At 38.7% G+C, this 20,252-nt stretch overlaps 1 protein-coding gene across 1 annotated transcript in view; it reads right to left on the reverse strand.

Annotated features, from left to right (window-relative positions):
- Positions 1-3,192: 3,192 nt before the first annotated feature.
- The window catches only part of RNF212 (ring finger protein 212), a 33,964-nt gene continuing 16,904 nt past the window's right edge, over positions 3,193-20,252 (reverse strand). The window contains exons 5-12 of the mRNA XM_054029147.1: positions 19,884-19,942; positions 18,890-18,954; positions 18,732-18,801; positions 17,886-17,931; positions 14,357-14,420; positions 12,071-12,143; positions 10,664-10,860; positions 3,193-3,230 (exon numbers count right to left, since the gene is read on the reverse strand). Of these exons, the coding sequence (XP_053885122.1) occupies positions 3,193-3,230; positions 10,664-10,860; positions 12,071-12,143; positions 14,357-14,420; positions 17,886-17,931; positions 18,732-18,801; positions 18,890-18,954; positions 19,884-19,942 (612 nt within the window). The remainder of the gene's footprint in view (positions 3,231-10,663; positions 10,861-12,070; positions 12,144-14,356; positions 14,421-17,885; positions 17,932-18,731; positions 18,802-18,889; positions 18,955-19,883; positions 19,943-20,252) is intronic.

The following is a 20,252-nucleotide window of genomic DNA, read 5'->3' on the forward strand; positions in this document are numbered from 1 at the left end:
GCACCCTCTGGTGTACCGTTGCTCTATTGCAAATTTCATTTTAGATGAAGGAGAGTGAAATCTCCAGAGCAACAATACTGTATAAGTTTTCATGTTAATGTTTGTGAACCAATAGTTATGGGTGGTTCAGCAGTTTTATTATTTATGTTTGTATTCAGGAACTTATGGCTCATTGGAAAACTGCTCAGGACTGCAACATGTGGCTAAAAGTTAAACTTCCATTGACTTCAATAGGAGATGCTTAAATATGAGTGTAGTGTTTGGACCTTTGTGTACAGTGTATTACAGAAAACACCTTCTTTTTTTTTTTAAAGAAATTCTCTTTTAAATATTTTAATCATTTTTGTGTTGTACAATGCTAAAAAAAAACACTAACAAAAAATGACAACATGGGAAGTTAACCAATATAAGATACTCCTTTTTTTCTTTGCTTAGGTCACACGTGGTTTCCATTTAAGAAAATTATTTTTGCAAGTAATTAGTCTGTACTGTAAATTAGATCCACTATATGATGATGTTGTTTTAAATTTCATATGATCTAGTTATAAACTCTTGCTGTAGGTTTCAGGGTTGGATTGGCAGCCACCAAGTGGACTACTAGATAATAGCATTTGACCAACTTACAATATTGAGCAATTTGCAGCATAACCAAAAATACTATGAACACCCCATTTATTCCTAAATCCCTATCAACGTCAATGTAAAAAAAAAATTCCCAAAACCTTCCCCCAATCAGTGTCTTGACTTTGAAAAGAGAGACGTTCCAGGGACTCCATGAAGTCCAACAGGAACTTAACTATTGCTATTGACTACGTAGAAGGCACCCAGATACTTCAGGATGGGCAGCAGTATAAAACCCTAAGATAGATACTACCTTAGTAAGGGACCGCAGGCATATTTTCCCCTGTTAAAGTCTTTTGAAAATATCCTATGCTTGCCACTTGGTGCAATATGGCACATTTCATTGAGTAAATTACTTTTCAGAAGTATAACTAAGCTCGAGAGATAAATTCAAACTGTGTGGGTGAGCATTCCTATAGAAGTTATGCTGCTACCTGGGAAAAGGAGTGAGGAAAGAGAGGACCTCAGGCTGCCTCCTGCAGGCTGTGCGTGTGTTGGGAAGGGGAACTTCATGTTGCGCACCAAAAGTTTTGCTGCTGCCTGAGGGGAAGAGGAGGATCACAGGCCTTCCTCACTACGTGCTGCCTTTTACCAAGTGGGGGTCAAAGAACTCTGAAGGGTAAGAAGATTCACTAAAGGAAACCAGTAGGGTTGTAGTGCTACCATTCAAAAGGTAGAGGGGGACAAGCTCGGTTGAGGCACAGTTTAGTTAGTTTACTTTTATAATGAAAAATGACTATGTAAATATGGTACCTTCCTACTCACACAATCTGCTCCCTGTGTGTATTCAGAGTCACAGCTGCTTATTTTAATGACAGAAAGTTTTTACTACTTTTAATTACTGTCAGCTCTGCAGAATCAGAGTGGCTTGGAGTGAACTGGATTCTTTAAGAGTGAACTGGATTCTTTCCAGGTGTGTTCAACATCAACAAAACTGCCAAGTAAGTTCCATTTGAAGGGCCAACTGTGCAATGTCATTGTGTTCCGTTCTGCCCTCAGTTGCATCTGTGCAATTCCACAGAAAGCAGTGAAGTTCAAAAGTTATAACAAAGGGCAGAATTTGGCTTTCAGAAGCCAGAAAGAACACGGCTTGACTTTCAGATCCCAGGATGAGTTTGCAGTGAGATGAGATGGCAGTTCAGAAAAATGTATTTTACTTGTCATCTGAACTAATCTGATATGGAAATCATTGAGACTTATTTAGTATGGAAGCTTGCAATGACATTTTTATAACTTCACCTCTCAGAGGTATTGTAAGTAGAGTGGTAGGATGTACATTGTCATTGTTTTAATGTTAATATCTGTCTAAATCATTCACCTTGGGATAAAATTCTGCCTGAAGGTGAATAATTTGGGAATCTTGTCTGCTATTTGAGTTAGAGGAGAGTGGGGACAAAACTTTCTACTGTAAAATAAATAAAGTAACATAATATTAACCACACATTTCTGAACATGTCTGCAATAGAAATATCTCAAATGTGTAGCTTGAAACTTGCTATGGACATAAGCCTCAAAGAAGCCTTTGCTTGTTTTGAAAAAAATGTTTTTTTTTTAATGTATCAGTTATGAGCAATAGAAAATTGTGTATTGAATTGAAATGGGCTGACCCAGATGTGCTTAAAATTGGATGCTGTCAAAGTTGGAATTGAGATTTTTATTCAAACCTGGGTAGCAGTTTGGATCCAAATTCAGACCAAGCATCTGAACTAAAATGGTGGAAATTTCATAAGAACAGCTGTTCTTCCAAGACCAAAAGCTGTTCTCAAAAGACCTCTATCATCCAAGCATCCTGCTGGTCTCCAGACCCCCATTCATTATTGCTGTGTTAGGTAGCAGACAGACCTCCAGTCTCTTCATGGGAGTACCTGCTGCTCTTCCCCCACTTTACTCTCTGTCTGGCAAGTGGGGAGTGCCAACCAAATCCAGTGTTGGACTTGGTGGAGTATTGAATCTCTTACTTCATTATACTCATGGGCACAGCCAGAATTTAAAATCCCAGAAAACTTGTGCATTTCTCTAGTGGAAGCCAACAGTGGTCTTTTGAATAGGAATCAAGATCTGGTATCCTGGATTCAAATACCACCAAAGATTAAGATGTTAGGATCTGGAGTTTTGATCTAGACCCATCTCTAATACAGAGCATGCACACAATAGTGTATACATGCACAATCATTTAAACAAATATGCACTTTGCAGCTACTTGTATACATGGCTAGTTTGATGATTCAGAGAATTTATAAGCTCTCACCAACAGAAGAGTACTTTAATGAAGTTCTTATTGAATATGCAGTCATGTTAGTCTTGATGCCTGGTTACAAAAGCGTGAATATTTATGCAATAAATTTTTGGTCAAAGATTTTAAGAACAGTAAAAAAATTTCCATTTCCATTTAAAAGAACTGTGGATGTTAATTAGCACTATTATTTTAAGAGTGCTTTTACCAAGGTGACCAGTTTGTTGTTTTATTCCAATATTACATTTTATAGAAATTACATGTACTCTCCGATGTACACAAACTAGTGGAGGGTTTCTCCAGATGCTTATTGAACAATACAGATTGCAGACATTTGCTTATCTTTCTATTGAACGTCCTCCAAGATTAGTAGATCCTATAATAAGGAAGATTTAAAAATAAAAAGGTATAAATATTTTTACATAAAGTTAAAGAATCATTGCATTCACTTGTTTAAGTGCTTTTAGAAATCTATTTTGTTAAGAAAAATAAGAATAAAAGAATAAAAAATGAAAAATGAAAAATCATTATAAATATTAATAAAAAAAACAACCATAAAGGACCACATGTTGCTGTGAGTTTTGACAAAGCTGTTTCTATGTATGCAAGTGCAAATATGGTAAGTGATTTTACAGGGAACATGAAAATGAGTCAGTGTACTTGTGAATAGGATTGAGCCCCATACTTAGAATTAGGATTCTAATTGTTTAAAAGACACTAGGGTAAGACTCTCATCTCAGTTATACTGGTGTAAATTCAGAGAAACCCTATTACACTACATTTAAATTACTGGATTTACACCAGAAACTGAGATCAGACCCTTGTTCCTATGGTTGAAGCTCAAGATATCTTTCCATTATTACAAGTCCAGTTTTCTACCCAATCCTCTATCACCCATTTTTCCTGAATCCATCAAATGCGTATGTCATTTCACGAACCAGATCATAGTCCACGGAAGACATTTCTGGGGCAAATTGCATAATACTTTTGGAAGATATGGGGGTTCAAAACTTAAGGTCAACTTAATTTCTCTTTCTTTCTTTTTGGCTTGTCATATTTCCAAAACTGCTTGGCCTACAAACTCCAAATTTTTCTGTCTGTTGGTCTTGGGACAGAATGGTGCTTCTTACTAGCTTTGGGAAGGAAGCTTGCAATTTTACATCAGAATTGCAATTTTTGGATATATCATAAATAGGGCTGTCGAGCGATTAAAAAAATTAATTGTGATTAATCATGCGATTAAAAAAATTAATCACGATTAATCACACTGTTAAACAATAATAGAATACCATTTATTTAAATATTTTTGGATGTTTTCTACATTTTCAAATGTATTGATTTCAATTACAACACAAGTATCAGAGGGGTAGCCGTGTTAGTCTGGATCTGTAAAAAGCAACAGAGAGTCCTGTGGCACCTTTAAGACTAACAGATGTATTGGAGCATAAGCTTTCGTGGGTGAATGCCCACTTCATCGGATGCACGCATCTGATGAAGTGGGCATTCACCCACGAAAGCTTATGCTCCAATACATCTGTTAGTCTTAAAGGTGCCACAGGACTCTCAATTACAACACAGAATACAAAGTGTACAGTGTTCACTTTATATTTATTTTTATTACAAATATTTGCACTGTAAAAAAAAGTATATTTCAATTCACCAAATACAAGTACTGTAGTGCAATCTCTTTATAATGAAAGTTGAAGTTACAAATGTAGAATTATGTACAAAAAATAACTGCATTCAAAAACAAAACAATGTAAAACTTTAGAACCTACAAGTCCACTCAATCCTAGTTCAGCCAATTGCTCAGACAAACAAGTTTAGTTACAATTTGCAGGAGAAAATGCTGCCCACTTCTTGTTTACAATGTCACCTGAAAGTGAGAACAGGTGTTTGCATGGCACTGTTGTAGCTGGCATCGCAAGATATTTATGTGCCAGATGTGGTAAAGATTCATATGTCCCTGCATGCTTCAACCACCATTCCAGAATATGTGTGTCCATGCTGATGACAGGTTCTGCTCGATAACAATCCAAAGCAGAGCTGTTCATTTTCATCATCTAAGTCAGATGCCACCAGCAGAAGGTTGATTTTCTTTTTTGGTAATTCGGGTTCTGTAGTTTCCGCATCGGAGTGTTGCTCTTTAACGACATCTGAAAGCATTCTCCACACCTTGTCCCTCTCAGATTTTTGAAGGCACTTCAGATTCTTAAACATTCGGTCGAGTGCTGTATCTATTCTTAGAAATCTCACATTGGTACCTTCTTTGCGTTTTGTCAAATCTGCTGTGAAAGTGTTCTTAAAACAAACATGTGCTGGGTCATCATCCGAGATTGCTATAACATGAAATATATGGCAGAATGTGGGTAAAACAGAACAGGAGACATACAATTCTCCCCCAAGGAATTCAGTCACAAATTTAATTAACGTGTTATTTTTTTAAAGAGCATCATCAGCATGGAAGCATAACCTCTGGAATGGTGGCCGAAGCATGAAGGGGCATACAAATGTTTAGCATGTCTGCCATGTAAATACCTTGCAACGCCGCCTACTAAAGTGTCATGCGAACGCCTTCTCTAACTTTCAGGTGTTTTTGAGTGCAGTTATGAAACCAAAAAAACCCTACATTTGTAATTTACACTTTCACAATAAAGAGATTGCACTACAATACTTGTATGAGGTGAATTGAAAAATACTACCGTATTTTCCGGCGTATAAGACTACTGGGCGTATAAGACGACCCCCAACTTTTCCAGTTAAAATATAGAGTTTGGGATATACTTGCCATATAAGACTACCCCTCTTCCAAGGCACACCAAAAAATAAAAATAAAAAAAACATCAGATTTTATTTCAATATGGTAATTTTAATTCAAATGCTTATGACATGCAGGTACTTAGCAGGAAAACTGTCACTTATAAACATAAGGCTGTTTGTCATCAAACATGTAAACATAAAACAGTGCAAGTGGATTAAACTTTTCCTAATTCACTCTAAAGCTGAAAGGAAGGATAAGACAATAAACCCATGGGAGCTGCCATGCTGTTTGTTTTCTAAGCTGTCAACCAAACTGGAACTGATGATGATAGGAGGAAGATAACAAACAAGAGAAAGAGAGCAAGTGCCGGGCAAGTCCCTGGCGAGTTAGCAACGCCCATCATAACTGCAAGCTACGGTATTTTTACAGGTTTTGCTGGCGTGACAGTTTCCCTTTAAAAGCCTTCAAAATCCTCCTGTTCGTCATCTGATATCATAAGTACATCAATGACATCTTGTGATACATTTGTAAGGCAGTCATCGTATGGATCGAATTCCGTATCAGATGGTGTGGTCTCAGCTTCGGCTTCCTCTTCATCTTGCCACAAGTAGTCGTCCTCCATACCATCTAATGAATTTGATATGCCACACTTCTTGAAAGACTTGATTACTGTTTCTGCATCAATATCATTCCAGGCTTTTATGACAAACTTGCACAAAACATCCAACTGTGGAGCACGCATGTTTCCTCCTTTTGTGAATGACTTTTCGCCGCTAACCATCCATTCATTCCACTGTTCTTGAATGCAATCTTTAAATGGCTTGTTTAGGCACACATCCAGTGGCTGTACCAACGATGTCAATCCTGCAGGAATAACTGCCGCATCTGTGTTTAGTCTTGCAAGCATTTGCTTGGTGCTGGGAGTTAAATGAGCCCTGAACATATCCCACACCAGTAGACTACATTTTTGAATAAGTCCACCTGGTCGCCTGCTCCATACATTATCAAGCCATAGCTTTACCCCTTCTTCATCCATCCAGCCTTTTTCATTCACATGTACAAAACAACCAACAGGGAACTTGAATTTCGGCATTGTTTTTCTTTTAAAAATAATCATTGGTCTCAGTTTGGCGCCATCAGCTGTGCATCCTAGTACCACTGTAAAACTGGACTTCTCATGTCCTGTTGTTTTAATTAAAATTGTTTTTTCACCTTTTTGATGGACAGTTTTATTTCCAACCATATCAAAATTCATTGGAGTTTCATCCATATTTCCAATAGTACTTAATGCATAGCCATGTTTAGTGCGCTGTTGTATTACGTATCGATGGAAACTATTTACTTTGCTATCAAGATCTGCAGGTAATTTTGGGGCAATTTTCATCTTTTGCCTCAGTACCATATTATGCCTTCCCATGAATCTAGTACACCAGGATACAGTGGCCTTAAATCTGTTGCTGTGATCTGGGTTAGATTTGGCCCACTGAAGTGCAAACAAATGTATTTTATTTCGTGTCACTACATAACCGTTTTGGCGATGCTCATTCACCATGTCTGCTACATGTTTTTCGAGTTCTGGCCAATGTGGAGTGCCTCTTCTTAATGCACACTTACCCCTTGGCATACTCTTTAATGCTTTTTCATTTGCTTTCCAGTCCCGAACCATCTTTTCTGTTACTCCATATTGTCTTGCAGCAGCGCAGTTATTATGTTCCATGGCAAAGTTTACAACTTTAAGTTTGAAACTGGCTTCATATTTCTTTCTTCTTGCTGGTGGAGCCATGATGGGGTTTTGACTGTTGGACATTTGTATACTGTACTGTATGTACTGGTGCTATACTGTATGAACAGGTACAGATACTGGTGCTGTACTGTATGTGGTACCCAGTATACAACAACCAGCCAATCACGGCAAGCGATGTACCTTACCGGCGATTGGCTGGTTGTTGTATACAAAGCCTGCTTGGATTGGTCAGCTCTCCCTGCCTGCCCAGCCCTCCCTGTCTCCAAGACTATCAGAGCGATAGCGCAAACACGCCTCTTTCACCCGTCTGGCCCACCCTTGTATCCTATTACCTCCTTCTCTGCCTCTCAGATCTCGCACATGCGCGCCTGCGCCACTTCACTGCAGTCCTCAGGAGCGAGATCTGAGAGGCAGAGAAGGAGGTACGGTAATAGGATACAAGGGCGGGCCAGACGGGTGAAAGAGGCGTGTTTTTCTGGGCACAGCACCGCTCTATCTCTTTTTTCCATACCCCGGGCGTCCCGGACGCCTGCAGCTTGCTCCGCCCTTCACTTACACCTTCCCGGTGAGGCGCCCCCTCACCTCGTCATCGGGTGGGGATGCGGCTGTGGCCGTTTTTGAGCTCCCCCCACCATATGCGGCGACCGCAGATTCTCCAGTCCGGCTCGGAAGTTTCAGCACCCGCCCTATAAGACGACACCCGGCGTATAAGACGACCCCCGACTTTTGAGAAGATTTTCCTGGGTTAAAAAGTAGTCTTATATGCCAGAAAATACAGTATTTCTTTTGTTTATCATTTTTACAGTGCAAATATTTGTAATACAAAATAATATAAAGTGAGCACTGTACACTTTGTATTCTGTGTTGTAATAGAAATCAGTGTAATTGAAAATGTAGAAAAACATCCAAAAATATTTAATAAATTTCAATTGGTATTCTATTGTTTAACAGCACAATTAATCGCAAAAAATTGTTTTAATCAAAGTTAATTTTTTGGAGTTAATTGCGTGAGTTAATTACAATTAATTGACAACTCTAATCATAAAGTTTTCATGGGAGATGTGCACTTTCATCCATGAAGAATTAACACTGAAGTCCTCATGGAACTCCTACCTTGGCTGTACAAAGCTTGTGGGCTAGCTTCTGTGCAGGTACTCCAGCTATCTTTATGATGCATTCAGTACTTTTTATGCTAAAGTGACTCTCACTTCCTGCAGTCACTGCTGAGTGTTGGAAATGCTTAGCGATTGGGGAAGGTGATAATATAATGAAAGTAGCAATCAAGACAATTGCTATTAGATGGCCAGGAATATCAATATACATTAAATACACATAACTGCTCTCTGTTTCCTTCCCCTCAAACTTATTGAGATACAGGACATGTAATTAAAATGCAATAAATATAAAAAATAAAATGTGATAATGTAAAATTTATGTCTTTTCTTGCATCTTCTCTTCCATTTCTTTCTTTCTGGTTTCAGTCTATCCCTCATATATGTCAGAGCTTCTTCTTTCTCTTTTTGTTCTTTGAAAAACAGCATTTCCTTTCCTCTAATTTTGTCTTTTCCTTCAATTCCCTGTTTTACTCAAATGATCTGTTACAGTGTCCATTCTTCTACCCCATCCTTTCTGAATTCCTTCTAGTCTTCCTGCTCAGTCCCAGGGGCTCTCATTCATCAGCTCCTCCACTAGTTCTCTCCAGCTTCTATCCAGACCACTACCAGTTCATTTCTTCCTTGACTCTCAGGATCTACTGGTTTCTTTTCCACACAGTTCCTCTTCCTCCTCAGGACTTCTCAACTGCCCCTCACTCTCCAACAACATCCTATCCATCCTCCAACTACTACCTACAGCACCTTCATTACAGATGCTTCCTCAGTTTATCCCCACCACTACTGTTCATTCCTGCACTAAAAGAATCTCTCTACATATGCCAGACATTCCTAAATTCATTGTTCAAGGTTCACAGCTGAAACCCTCCTGTCTCTTCAGGGTTCCCATTCAGCCCCACATTTAATACCTTTGTCCTTCCAGGGCCTCTAGTTCATCTCTTCAGAACACTCCTTCTACCACATTTGTATCTCCAGTTCACCTGGTTCATTCCTTTTCCCCAGATCCTATAGAACTACTTCCAGGATACCCCCTTATCTGCTCTGTTTTCTTTCCCTAGTCTTTACCATCACTGAAACTTTGGAGGAGGGAAGGTTTTGATGTTACCACTGGTGATGTTGGGAAAGAGGTGGGAGGGGTGAATGGAGGTGCCAGAGCTGACACCAGCTTCCCCCTGCTACTATCTGGGTGCCAGCTGCAGAAGGACCATAAACAGGCTCATGTTGCCCAGCATCTGAAGCCCCAATAACCCCTAGAGGTAGGGTGACCGGATAGCAACTGTGAAAAAATGGGATGGGGTGGGGGGTAATAGGTGCCTATATAAGAAAAAGTCCCAAAAAATTGGACTGTCCCTTTAAAAACAGGACATCTGGTCACCCTACCTAGATGCCAAGTGCATGCTATTTATGAAAACTAAACTGCAGCCAAATAGAACCACTCGCTCTTGCATGTTTATCATCTGCATCTACAGTTTCTTCAAGAAGGCAAGGCCACCGCTACTGTTGATTTCAAGACTTTCAGAGCATGCCTACACTGCAATTAAACATCTGCGGCTGACTTGGCTCATGGGGTTCAGGTTGCAGGGGTATAAACTTGAGGTGTAGGTGTTTGGATTTGGGCTGCAGGCTGAGCTCTGGGAGTGGGAATAGTTCCAGAGCCTGGACTCCAGCCCAAACCCAAATGTCTACACTGCAATTTTATAACCCCACAGCCCAAACCCTGCGAGCCCAAGTCAGCTGACATGGGCTAGCTACGGGGCTTAAGGTAGACCTACATTCAAATAACATTACATTTTTTAAAACCTCTCAGGGTATTTGCCAAAAAGATCAGTGGTAGTAACTTCTTATTCAAGTTTTTTGCCTCGGAATAATTACAGATTTCAAGGGATTAACTAAGGGGAAAAGAAGTACATTAAAGTTGCCATCACAATAGTGATTACTAAATTATTATATAGATTGAATTTTTCAAAACTGGGACTTTGCTTAAAAGCAAATATTAAAATTATTAGATTTAAGCTTTTCTATATCTTTATTATATTATTATTATACAAATTAAAACAAAAGGTATATTGATATTATACCCCAAATTTTCCAAAATTATAACTTGTGCATTGCATAATCAATAATTTATATTGTACCTTGAAAACTTTTCAAGTCAAATAATTTCATTTTGATAATTCATAGAATTTACTTGCCTACATGTTGCCTCTGTAGAAGACTGGAGATGGTGATTGGATGTCTTGTTACAGATGTCTGTGAGGAAGGTGGTGTACATGCATACAACTGAGGAGTTCTGAAACCAGAAGTATCCCATAAGCCTATTCTAGTACTTTGTGAGCCAGATGATGAAGTAAACGAATGTCCGTTATGTGGTATTCTTACTGGTGTTGACCTGTTAATGCAATCAGTGCAGTGAAAAGATCTGAGGCATTTTTATACTTCAATAGATTTCAAAAATTGTTGAAGAAATTCTCAAAGTTTATATTTGAAAGGAAAAATGTATTATCAGTTATTGCACACCACACGTGTATTATTTATCAGAATGTTAGACTGTTAGGTGACTTTTTTTCAAACAACTGAAAGACAAGACAAGGGAGAAAGTGATGAAACAGGAAAAAAGGACATTTTTATATTTGTATTATGTATTTTAAAATCAATCTGAAAATGTATAATAATATGAAATTAATTGGTAGCAGGTTTAAAACAAACATAAGGAAGTACTTCTTCACACAACACACCTCCAAAAGTATAACTGGGTTCATAAAAGAATTAGACAAGTTCATGGAGGATAGGTCCATCAATGGCTATTAGCCAAGATAGTCATCCTCTGGGTGTCCTCCAAGCCTCTGACTGCCAGAAGCTGGACTGGATGACAAGCAATAGATCACTTGATAATGCCCTGTTCCGTTCATTCCCTCTGAAGCATCTGGTACCAGCCATTGTGGGAAGACAAGATACTGGGCTAGATGGACCATTGATCTAATCCAGTATGGCCATTTTTCTGTTCTTATGATTCAAAACTGTGAATGCAATGCACTTGCATGGTCTGGAACCATATCACATTGTTCTGTGATTTCCACAGTTCATGCAAGTTAAAAAAATGAGTCTTGTCAATATTTGGATGAGAAACTTCAAAGTGAGATGTAGGTGCTGCAGGAAGTGGTTCAGGTGATCCAGTGGGTAGCACTGGTCTCTCTGAGTAATTACAGAAGCCATATCCCAAGTATAATGAATGCAATATTGTGCTGGTGGAAGTGTTGCCTTTCAAATGAGACATAAAACAAAGCTTTTGGCCACTTTGTTTACATTAGAGACAGATTTTTGTGTGCAAATGCCATGACTGCAGGTGCAAAGAGCTATATATGCTCTAACCGCCTGTGCAAATTTTGGAACCCATAGTTTCAAAATCAGGCCCTCCAACAAGAATAAAAACGTGTATAAATTACAGTTAGCTTGCACAATGTCTTTTCTTTTTTGGAAAGGCAAAATACACAATACAGCCTTTACACTACATAGATTTATTATGAGGAAAGGCAAGATTTAATTTCATTCTCTTTACAAAAACTGTAACATCTGGAAAAGCATGAGCTGTATCTAGTTACCTTAGAGATCCTGCTATGCTATTTTGACTTGCTGTTAGTCCCAATGATTGACAACCTTTATAAGAAACACTACCTATAATGAACAATTGATTTAAAAACAATATTAAAAATTAAGTACACGTTTTACTGAAGGTATCCTTTTTGGAGACAAAGGTAAGAATCTTAGTTTATATACTTTGGGCCAAATTCACCACAGGTTTATGCCAGGTGGAGAGCTCTGATGACAAAAAGTGAAGGATGGAGCTAGGCAGGTTGTGGCTGCAGAAAGTGACCATAACTAGTATATGTATGAGGGAGTAACATAGTCTTAAAATTGTGTAGAACTGTGTGAATAGCTAATTTTTCACTTCACTAACTATACCAAAAATTTAAAACAAAATTTTATTTCAGTTGACCCCAAACAATTTTTTTTGGAGTTTTTCAATAAATAAAAAAAAGTTTAAGGTTTTTTTTCAGCTGAAATAATCTGACAAATTCTACATCCATTTGTGAAACGTTGATCAACCCAAATCTAAATATTGTGGTAAAAAGAGGTTTTGGCTGAAAAAATTGGCCCAACTCTTTTGTTAGTCTTTTTCCTGTTGTTGTTAATTAAAATATTAAAATAGCATCCACCGAACTGCTTCAATTCTCCAATTATTGTTTCTCTCTTTCACCCATCCTTTCTTAAGAAGCTTTCTTTAGTTTACCAATAAATTGCTTTCTGTATTAATAGTCAATTTTGTAAGCACTATGCCTATTGTACCAGCTTGCTTTGATTCACTGAACTTTGTCAACTGCAAACCTTTGTTTTCTTTGGGCTGAATACTGAAAAGTGCAAAGCATTTAATTGTATTGATATTAGAGGCAGTGCTAGCCCATTAGGGGCTCTAAACAGGAATCCTCCCCCCCCGCCCCCCAAAAAAACAAATAATAAAAAGCGAATAGGGCTCCCCTTGAGCTGCTCAGGGCCCTAAGCAATTGCTTAGTGTGCTCATGCCTAGCACTGACTCTGATTTACATTTATGCTCAGTTTTATTATTTAATTCATTTCATGCATTTATTTATATTTAAACATCATGACAAAATGCTTATCCAAAGCTCTAGACATACAAACATCTTGAAAGGAAAAATGTAGCTTCAGAGGATCTGAACATTTAAATAAAATATGAAATAGATGATAAAATCATTAATGATTACTGATAAGTAGAAATAAAAGAATGTGTATTACAATTACAAAATCGTGTGTACTGCACACAAACTAAGGACTCAATCCGGCAAGGTGCTGAACAATCTAGCCCTGATCCTGTGAAACACTTAAGCATGTGCAGAACTTTAAACATATGAGGAATGCCATTGTAGCTCTGGGAGTCTTCGCCTTTGCTCCAGCTTTTTTACATCATGTAAAATGGCTAGAGGAGCGAAAAGGGCCCCTAAAAAATCTATATCCAGCTGGTGGAGGATTACCCTGGTGCAGGAACTGCAGAACCCAGCCCTACGGCTGCCTCCTGAGGACTCCCCCACAAGCTGTGGTATAAGGAAGCATGCTGGGGATAAGACTGGAGGTGAGATGGGCATGCTGGAGATGGGTCTACAGTACATAGCACTGCAGAAGATCTGGGAAACATAGTACACCCCAGGAAGGTTTCCATAACATGGACATGCCTCCAGGGTTGTCCAGTTTACCTCAGGGACCTCTCCAATGCCCAACCCCAGAACAACCCAGTATTGGGAAGGTGCAAAGGTGACTTAAAGCCACCAGAGCCATTCCCCATTCTCACCCTACCTTTGTGCTAGGAGAAATCAACTCTTATGAAGCTTCCAATTTGGACTTTCTTACTTTCATTACCAAGCTTCATTTTTTCCTTTTCACATCAAATATCTGTACTAAGACAATGTTAATCTGTAGTAACTAATAAGACAGTGAACTAATCAAGTAAAAGGCTGTGCATGCACCACAAGTAAATCACTTCTGTTTCTGAGCATTACATTAGTTTAATTTTTCTGCAACTATTAACAATGGTTGTTTAGCAAACATTACTTAGTTTAAGGGAGGTCACCCACTGGCCAGAAAAGATAAGTACTGAGCAGACCACTTCATTTCTGCTTCTTAACTAGCTCCTTCTTACTGGACTGATATCTCCACAATACCTTCCTTACAGGTCAGAGGGCTCAAATCAGCAATCCATTCCTATTCAACAAATCACTCAAGCATGTATTTAACTTTACACATATGCTTTAAACTAAGCATTATAGATATATAATACATTATGTCTAGTCAGGTACTTAAAAAACAAAAAATCTTACCCATACGTCCATCATGAGGTGGGCTTATCAATGACAGTCTTGTTGGACCAGTCACTGTCTCAGGCTAAGTGCATGGACAGGTATTAATAATAGAATAATACATGTGCTATTTATTAATGCACTTTAACAATAAATTATAGATTCTATAAAACATTAAGGTAAAACATGTAAACTATTTTGATAAATATTGCTCAAATGTGAGACTACGCTTCATGCATAGTGACTTAATGCATAATGGTATGGGTGTATGCATCATTCATGTAGTTTGAATATAGTGCAGCACATATATATGCTGCCTTCATTTTCAAAATGATGCCCATTCATAGTGATTTCTATTTCCCCTCCATGCCTCATTTCTCTACTCAGTAGCCCTCTCAGAATCCTTTTCTGGCAACCAGCATTTACAGTAATTCAAAAAAATAGCTCTTTTCAACTGGGCATCAGAGATATTTTCATTTGACATATATGGCTATAAAGCAAAAATTCTCAGACAAAATACTTAAGGATAAAAAAATTACAAGACTGTTCAGACCTTATGTAAGATAAGAACAAGGAAAGATTGGAGGCTAGTGCCACTACAGCAAAAAGTTAAGGTTGTCTGGGTGCCTTAACTGTGCCTTTGCATCCCTTAAAATGTTGAGATTTCTTTTAAGTGTAACCTTACCTCTAAAGTTCCTGCATAAGGACGATTGAGGATGCTTACAACATTCTTGTAATGTTAACATATTGAGATTCATTTCAGAACAGATTTCAAGCATTTTGCTATATAACTTGGCAATGGCATGATGTGGCTAAATCCCTATTTTTTGTATTCAAAGGATGGACTATTAGGGTATGTCTACACTAGGGGATTAATCCGAATTTATATAATTCAAATTTTGGAAACAGATTGTATAAAGTCGAATGTATGCGGCCACACTAAGCACATTAATTTGACGGTGTGCGTCCATATACCGGGGCTAGCGTCGATTTCCAGAGCGTTCCACTGTGGGTAGCTATCCATAGCTATCCCATAGTTCCCACGGTCTCCTCCGCCCCCCCTAAAATTGCATGCAGCTCAGCGTAGAAGCGGCATGTTTGCGGCTCTCCTCTGGACCTTCCATTTGCTTCTTTGGTTTTCTGGTACGCTTGTCTGAGCTCCTTAACTTTCACGCAGCACTGATATGAGTCCCTATTGTGGCCTCTCTCCATCATGCCCTTGGAGATTTTTTCAAAAGTTTTGGCATTTCGTCTTTTTGAACGAAGTTCTGCTAGCACTGAATCCTCTCCCCATATAGCGATCAGATCCAGTACCTCCTGTATGGTCCATGCTGGTGCTCTTTTTCGATTATCGGCCTGCATGGTTATCTGTGCTGATGAGCTCTCTGTGGTCACCTATGCTCTCCTGTGCTGGGCAAACAGGAAATGAAACTCAAATGTTCGCGGGGCTTTTCCTGTCTACCTGGTCAGTGCATCCAAGTTCATATTGCTGTCGTAGAGCAGTCACAATGGTGCACTGTGGGATAGCTCCCGGAGGCCAATACCATCGAATTGCGGCCACACTAACCCTAATTCGAAATGACAATATCGATTTTGGCGCTACTCCGCTCGTCGGGGAGGAGTACAGAAATCGATTTTAAGAGCCCTTTATTTTGAAATAAATGGCTTCGTTGTGTGGACGGGTGCAGGGTTAATTCGATTTAACGCTGCTAAATTTGAATTAAACTCATAGTGTAGACCAGTCCTTAGAAACTAACTGCTAGAATTTAACAACTAGTGCTTCAGAAAAACATCCTTGTTCTGAAAAACATGCATGCACTTAAACATGCTGTGATAAATGAAGAGGGGTGGGGGAGGTAGCTCCCTTTTATGGACACCCAGCCAGCCAGTTAGCTATAACATTCTTCTTGGTAGCTGTTCTCTACTTGCTTTACCTGCAAAGGTTTAAAAAGTCTGACTGCATGCATAGGAGAGCATTCTGCATTCTCCTGGAGAACAAGGACACGGCTGGAACAATGCTGTAAGAGCTTGCGCCAGGTATGAAAAATCATCAAATCATACCTAGAAACTACTCATTTGAAACCTCAGATATGTAAGTAGATCAGGAAATGTCTAGAAAGACGTGATTAGGTTTATCTCTTTTCATAGAATCATAGAAGATTAGGGTTGGAAGAGACCTCAGCAGGTCATCTAGTCCAACCCCCTGATCAAAGCAGGACCAACACCAACTAAATCATCCCAGACAGGGCTTTGTCAAGCCGGGCCTTAAAAAACCGCTAAGGATGGAGATTCCACCACCTCCCTAGGTAACCCATTCCACTGCTTCACCAACCTGCTAGTAAAATAGTGTTTCCTAATATCCAACCTTGACCTCCCACACTGCAACTTGAGACCATTGTTCCTTTTTCTGTCATCTGCCACCACTGAGAACAGAAGAGCTCCATCCTCTTTGAAACCCCCCTTCAGATAGTTGAAGGCTGCTATCAAATCCCCCTCATTCTTCTCTTCTGCACACTAAACAAGCCCAGTTCCTTCAGCCTGTCATGTGCCCCAAACCCCTGATCATTTTCATTGCCCTCCACTGGACTCTCTCCAATTTGTCCACATCTTTTCCATAGTGGGGGCCCCAGAACTGGATGCAATGGTCCAGATGTGGCCTCAGCAATGCCGAATAGAGGGGAAAATAACTTCCCTTGATCTGCTGGCAATGCTCCTAATGCTCCCAATATGCAGTTAGCCTTCTTGGCAACAAGGGCACACAGCTGACTCATACGCAGCTCCTTATCCATTGTAATCCCCAGGTCCTTTTCTGCAGAACTGCTGCTTAGCCAGTTGTTCCCCAGCCTGTAGCGGTGCATGGGATTCTTCCTTCCTTAGCGAAGGACTCTGCACTTGTCCTTCATCAGATTTCTCTTGGCCCAATCCTCCAATTTGTCTATGTCACTCTGGACCCTATCCCTACCCTCCAGCATATCTACCTCTCCCCCCAGCTTAGTGTCATCTGCTAACTTACTGAGGGTGCAATCCATCCCATCGTCCAGATCATTAATAAAGATGTTGAACAAAACCGGCCCCAGGACCGACCCCTGGGGAACTCCACCTGATACCAGCTGCCAACTAGACATCGAGACGTTGATCACTACCCGTTGAGCCCGACAATCTAGCCAGCTTTCTATCCACCTTATAGTCCATTCATCCAATCCATACTTTTTTAACTTGCTGGCTAGAATACTGTGGGAGACAGCATCAAAAGCTTTGCTAAAGTCAAGATATATCACGTCCACCACTTTCCCCATATCCACAGAGCCAGTTATCTCATCATAGAAGGCAATCAGGTGGTCAGGCATGACTTGCCCTTGGTGAATCCATGTTGACTGTTCCTGATTTTTATTTCTTTATGGCTTGTGGAATCAGCCTTGACACATGCTTAAAAATAAGCATGTACTCAAGCGTTTTCCTGAATCAGGGCCTGGGAGTTTAAAAGTTGCTTTATACAATGATTATCAGAATATAGGAGAACTAAGGTTTGTATACATAGAAATGAACTCACTTTCCTCATTGGGGAAGGTACAGAGTCAACCTCCATGGATTCTATCCTAATAATGCAAAATAAATGTGCATGTTGTAATAATAAATAACAAATGTATTCTAATTAAAATAATATTAGTGAAAATTATATGTTATATCCTCACATTCATGAATGACAAAAAATATATTATTGCAGTATTTATTTTATTATTTTAGTTAATATAAATAAATTCATTTACTGCTCCTTCATTTGTATAGACAATAATATTATTCTGAAATATGAATAAAACGTGTTGTTTTAAATGGTATCAGTTACAGGTTATGAGATCTGCTCTGCTGTGAAAACATTAAAGACAGTGTGGGGTTTGCACAGAAGTAAGTCCATAAAGAATTTGGCTTTAAATTATATAGAGATTGAAATGAAAATATAGGTAGGAATTATGATCCCAATTCAGCATGGCTTAAGTACATGCCTAACTTTAAAGATGTGAGTAGATCCACTGAAATCAATGAAATTACTCAGATGCTTATTGTTGGGCATATGCTTTAATACATTGCAGAACTGAGACCTATACCAGTAATACAACAATATTTAGTATTTAACAGATTAAACTAATTGCATCTAGAATTCATTGGCTACTGTACCATAAATAGCTGTCGTTCTCATCAACTCTTTAGTCTCACTACTGAGGAGAGACTAGATACTAAAATTAGAATATATATTAGTGTTTGGGCTCATAGCCAACAGGACATATACTCTTCTAAAGTAATAACACAAAGTAAATATAAGAGGCTTTGGACAAATACTAATTTTATACCTCTCATTGTTCCTAAGGTTTTCTGTGATAATTCATGGATCTGTACCTACATTTCTGAGGTTGATGGGCAGTTGGGATGAAGTGTGTATGGAGAATATCCAGTCTGTTTTGCTGAAGGAACTAAAGTAATTAAACTGAATGTTAGAGCACTGTTACAAGCAATGGTACATATTTAATAATTAATGTTTTAAATTAATACTTCTCTTACTGGAAATGGGATTTCTAACTGTAGAGGAAACTGACGGTTGAGTAGTTTGTTGGGGAGGCCTCATGCTAAATGCAAAACAAAAGTTACAATAGACATAAATTAAACAAAAAATATGTTTGAGTTATATAACTACCATCTATTGCTCTTTTAACATGCCAAAGTTGCTCATAAAAATGCATATGATTAGCTATAAAGTCTACTGTATGTGTATTATATTGTCCACACCAATCCCTCTATGCATAGCAATATCTACTTATGGTAACATCTGGCAGACTATCTTATTAAAAGGCCCAATATTATTAATGTACAAGTAATTGTAATTAACTCTGCAACCTTAGTTTTGTGAATTTCCTTAGTCTGTCTAAATAAAGTTTTCAAGAAAAAATATTGACCTGCATGTGTTTATTCATTAACATATCATCCTGCATATGGGATGCAGGAGGCTCTGATGTTTGTGTTTCCACTGGAATCCTTGTTGAGTACAGAAGCTTTATTCATAAAACCATAAATCACATGGAAAACTTGCCGGGCCCATCAGACTTTTTGCAAACATTTCTAGTTAACAAGGTGAAGTTTTAAAAATTGACTTTAAAGTCCACATCATACAAAAATGCTTGTCTCATAGTACAGCAAGTAATTTTCAAATGTACATCCATTCAGATCTGAGTCATTACCTGGAACAAACATAAAATATGGACAGCAAAAAAATGTTAACTTCTTAGAATACTTATTGATTTGAATGTTAAAATAAGAAGCTTGTTTCCTGTCATGTCATGTTCATGGGAAGAGGTAGGATAACAGAAAACATCATTCATTCATTTCTAGAAAGTTAAATAATAAATTCATCTACTCACAGAAGTATGTATCATAGGAGACAGAGGCAAATAAGCATGATTCTTTTTGTATTTTAATTTATATAACTTCTTGTTAAACATGCGGTATTCCAAATACAAAGCATACTTCAAACTTATCTTTGCTATGCTAAGCCTCTTACCATTGAATCTGATGTATCTGTTGTGTTGCTTTCTTAAGAGATTCTTCTAATTTTGCAATCTATGACATAATCAAAGACTTATAGAAATTCCATTTGTGCGAAACACAGTTTGATTGTCAAACACATACTTTTATAGAGAGTTTACTGATTGAATCACATTTATTCTTAGGCTAGGTCTACACTACCCGCCTGAATCGGCGGGTAGAAATCGACCTCTCGGGGATCGATTTATCGCGTCCCGTCGGGACGCGACAATCGATCCCCGAATCGACGCTCTTACTCCACCAGTGGGAGTAAGTGCCGTCGACAGAAAGCCGCAGAAGTCGATTTTGCCGCCGTCCTCACAGCGGGGTAAGTCGGCTGCGATGC

The sequence above is a fragment of the Malaclemys terrapin genome, chromosome 5 (assembly GCF_027887155.1).
Source record: "Malaclemys terrapin pileata isolate rMalTer1 chromosome 5, rMalTer1.hap1, whole genome shotgun sequence".
Lineage (NCBI taxonomy): Eukaryota > Metazoa > Chordata > Testudines > Emydidae > Malaclemys > Malaclemys terrapin.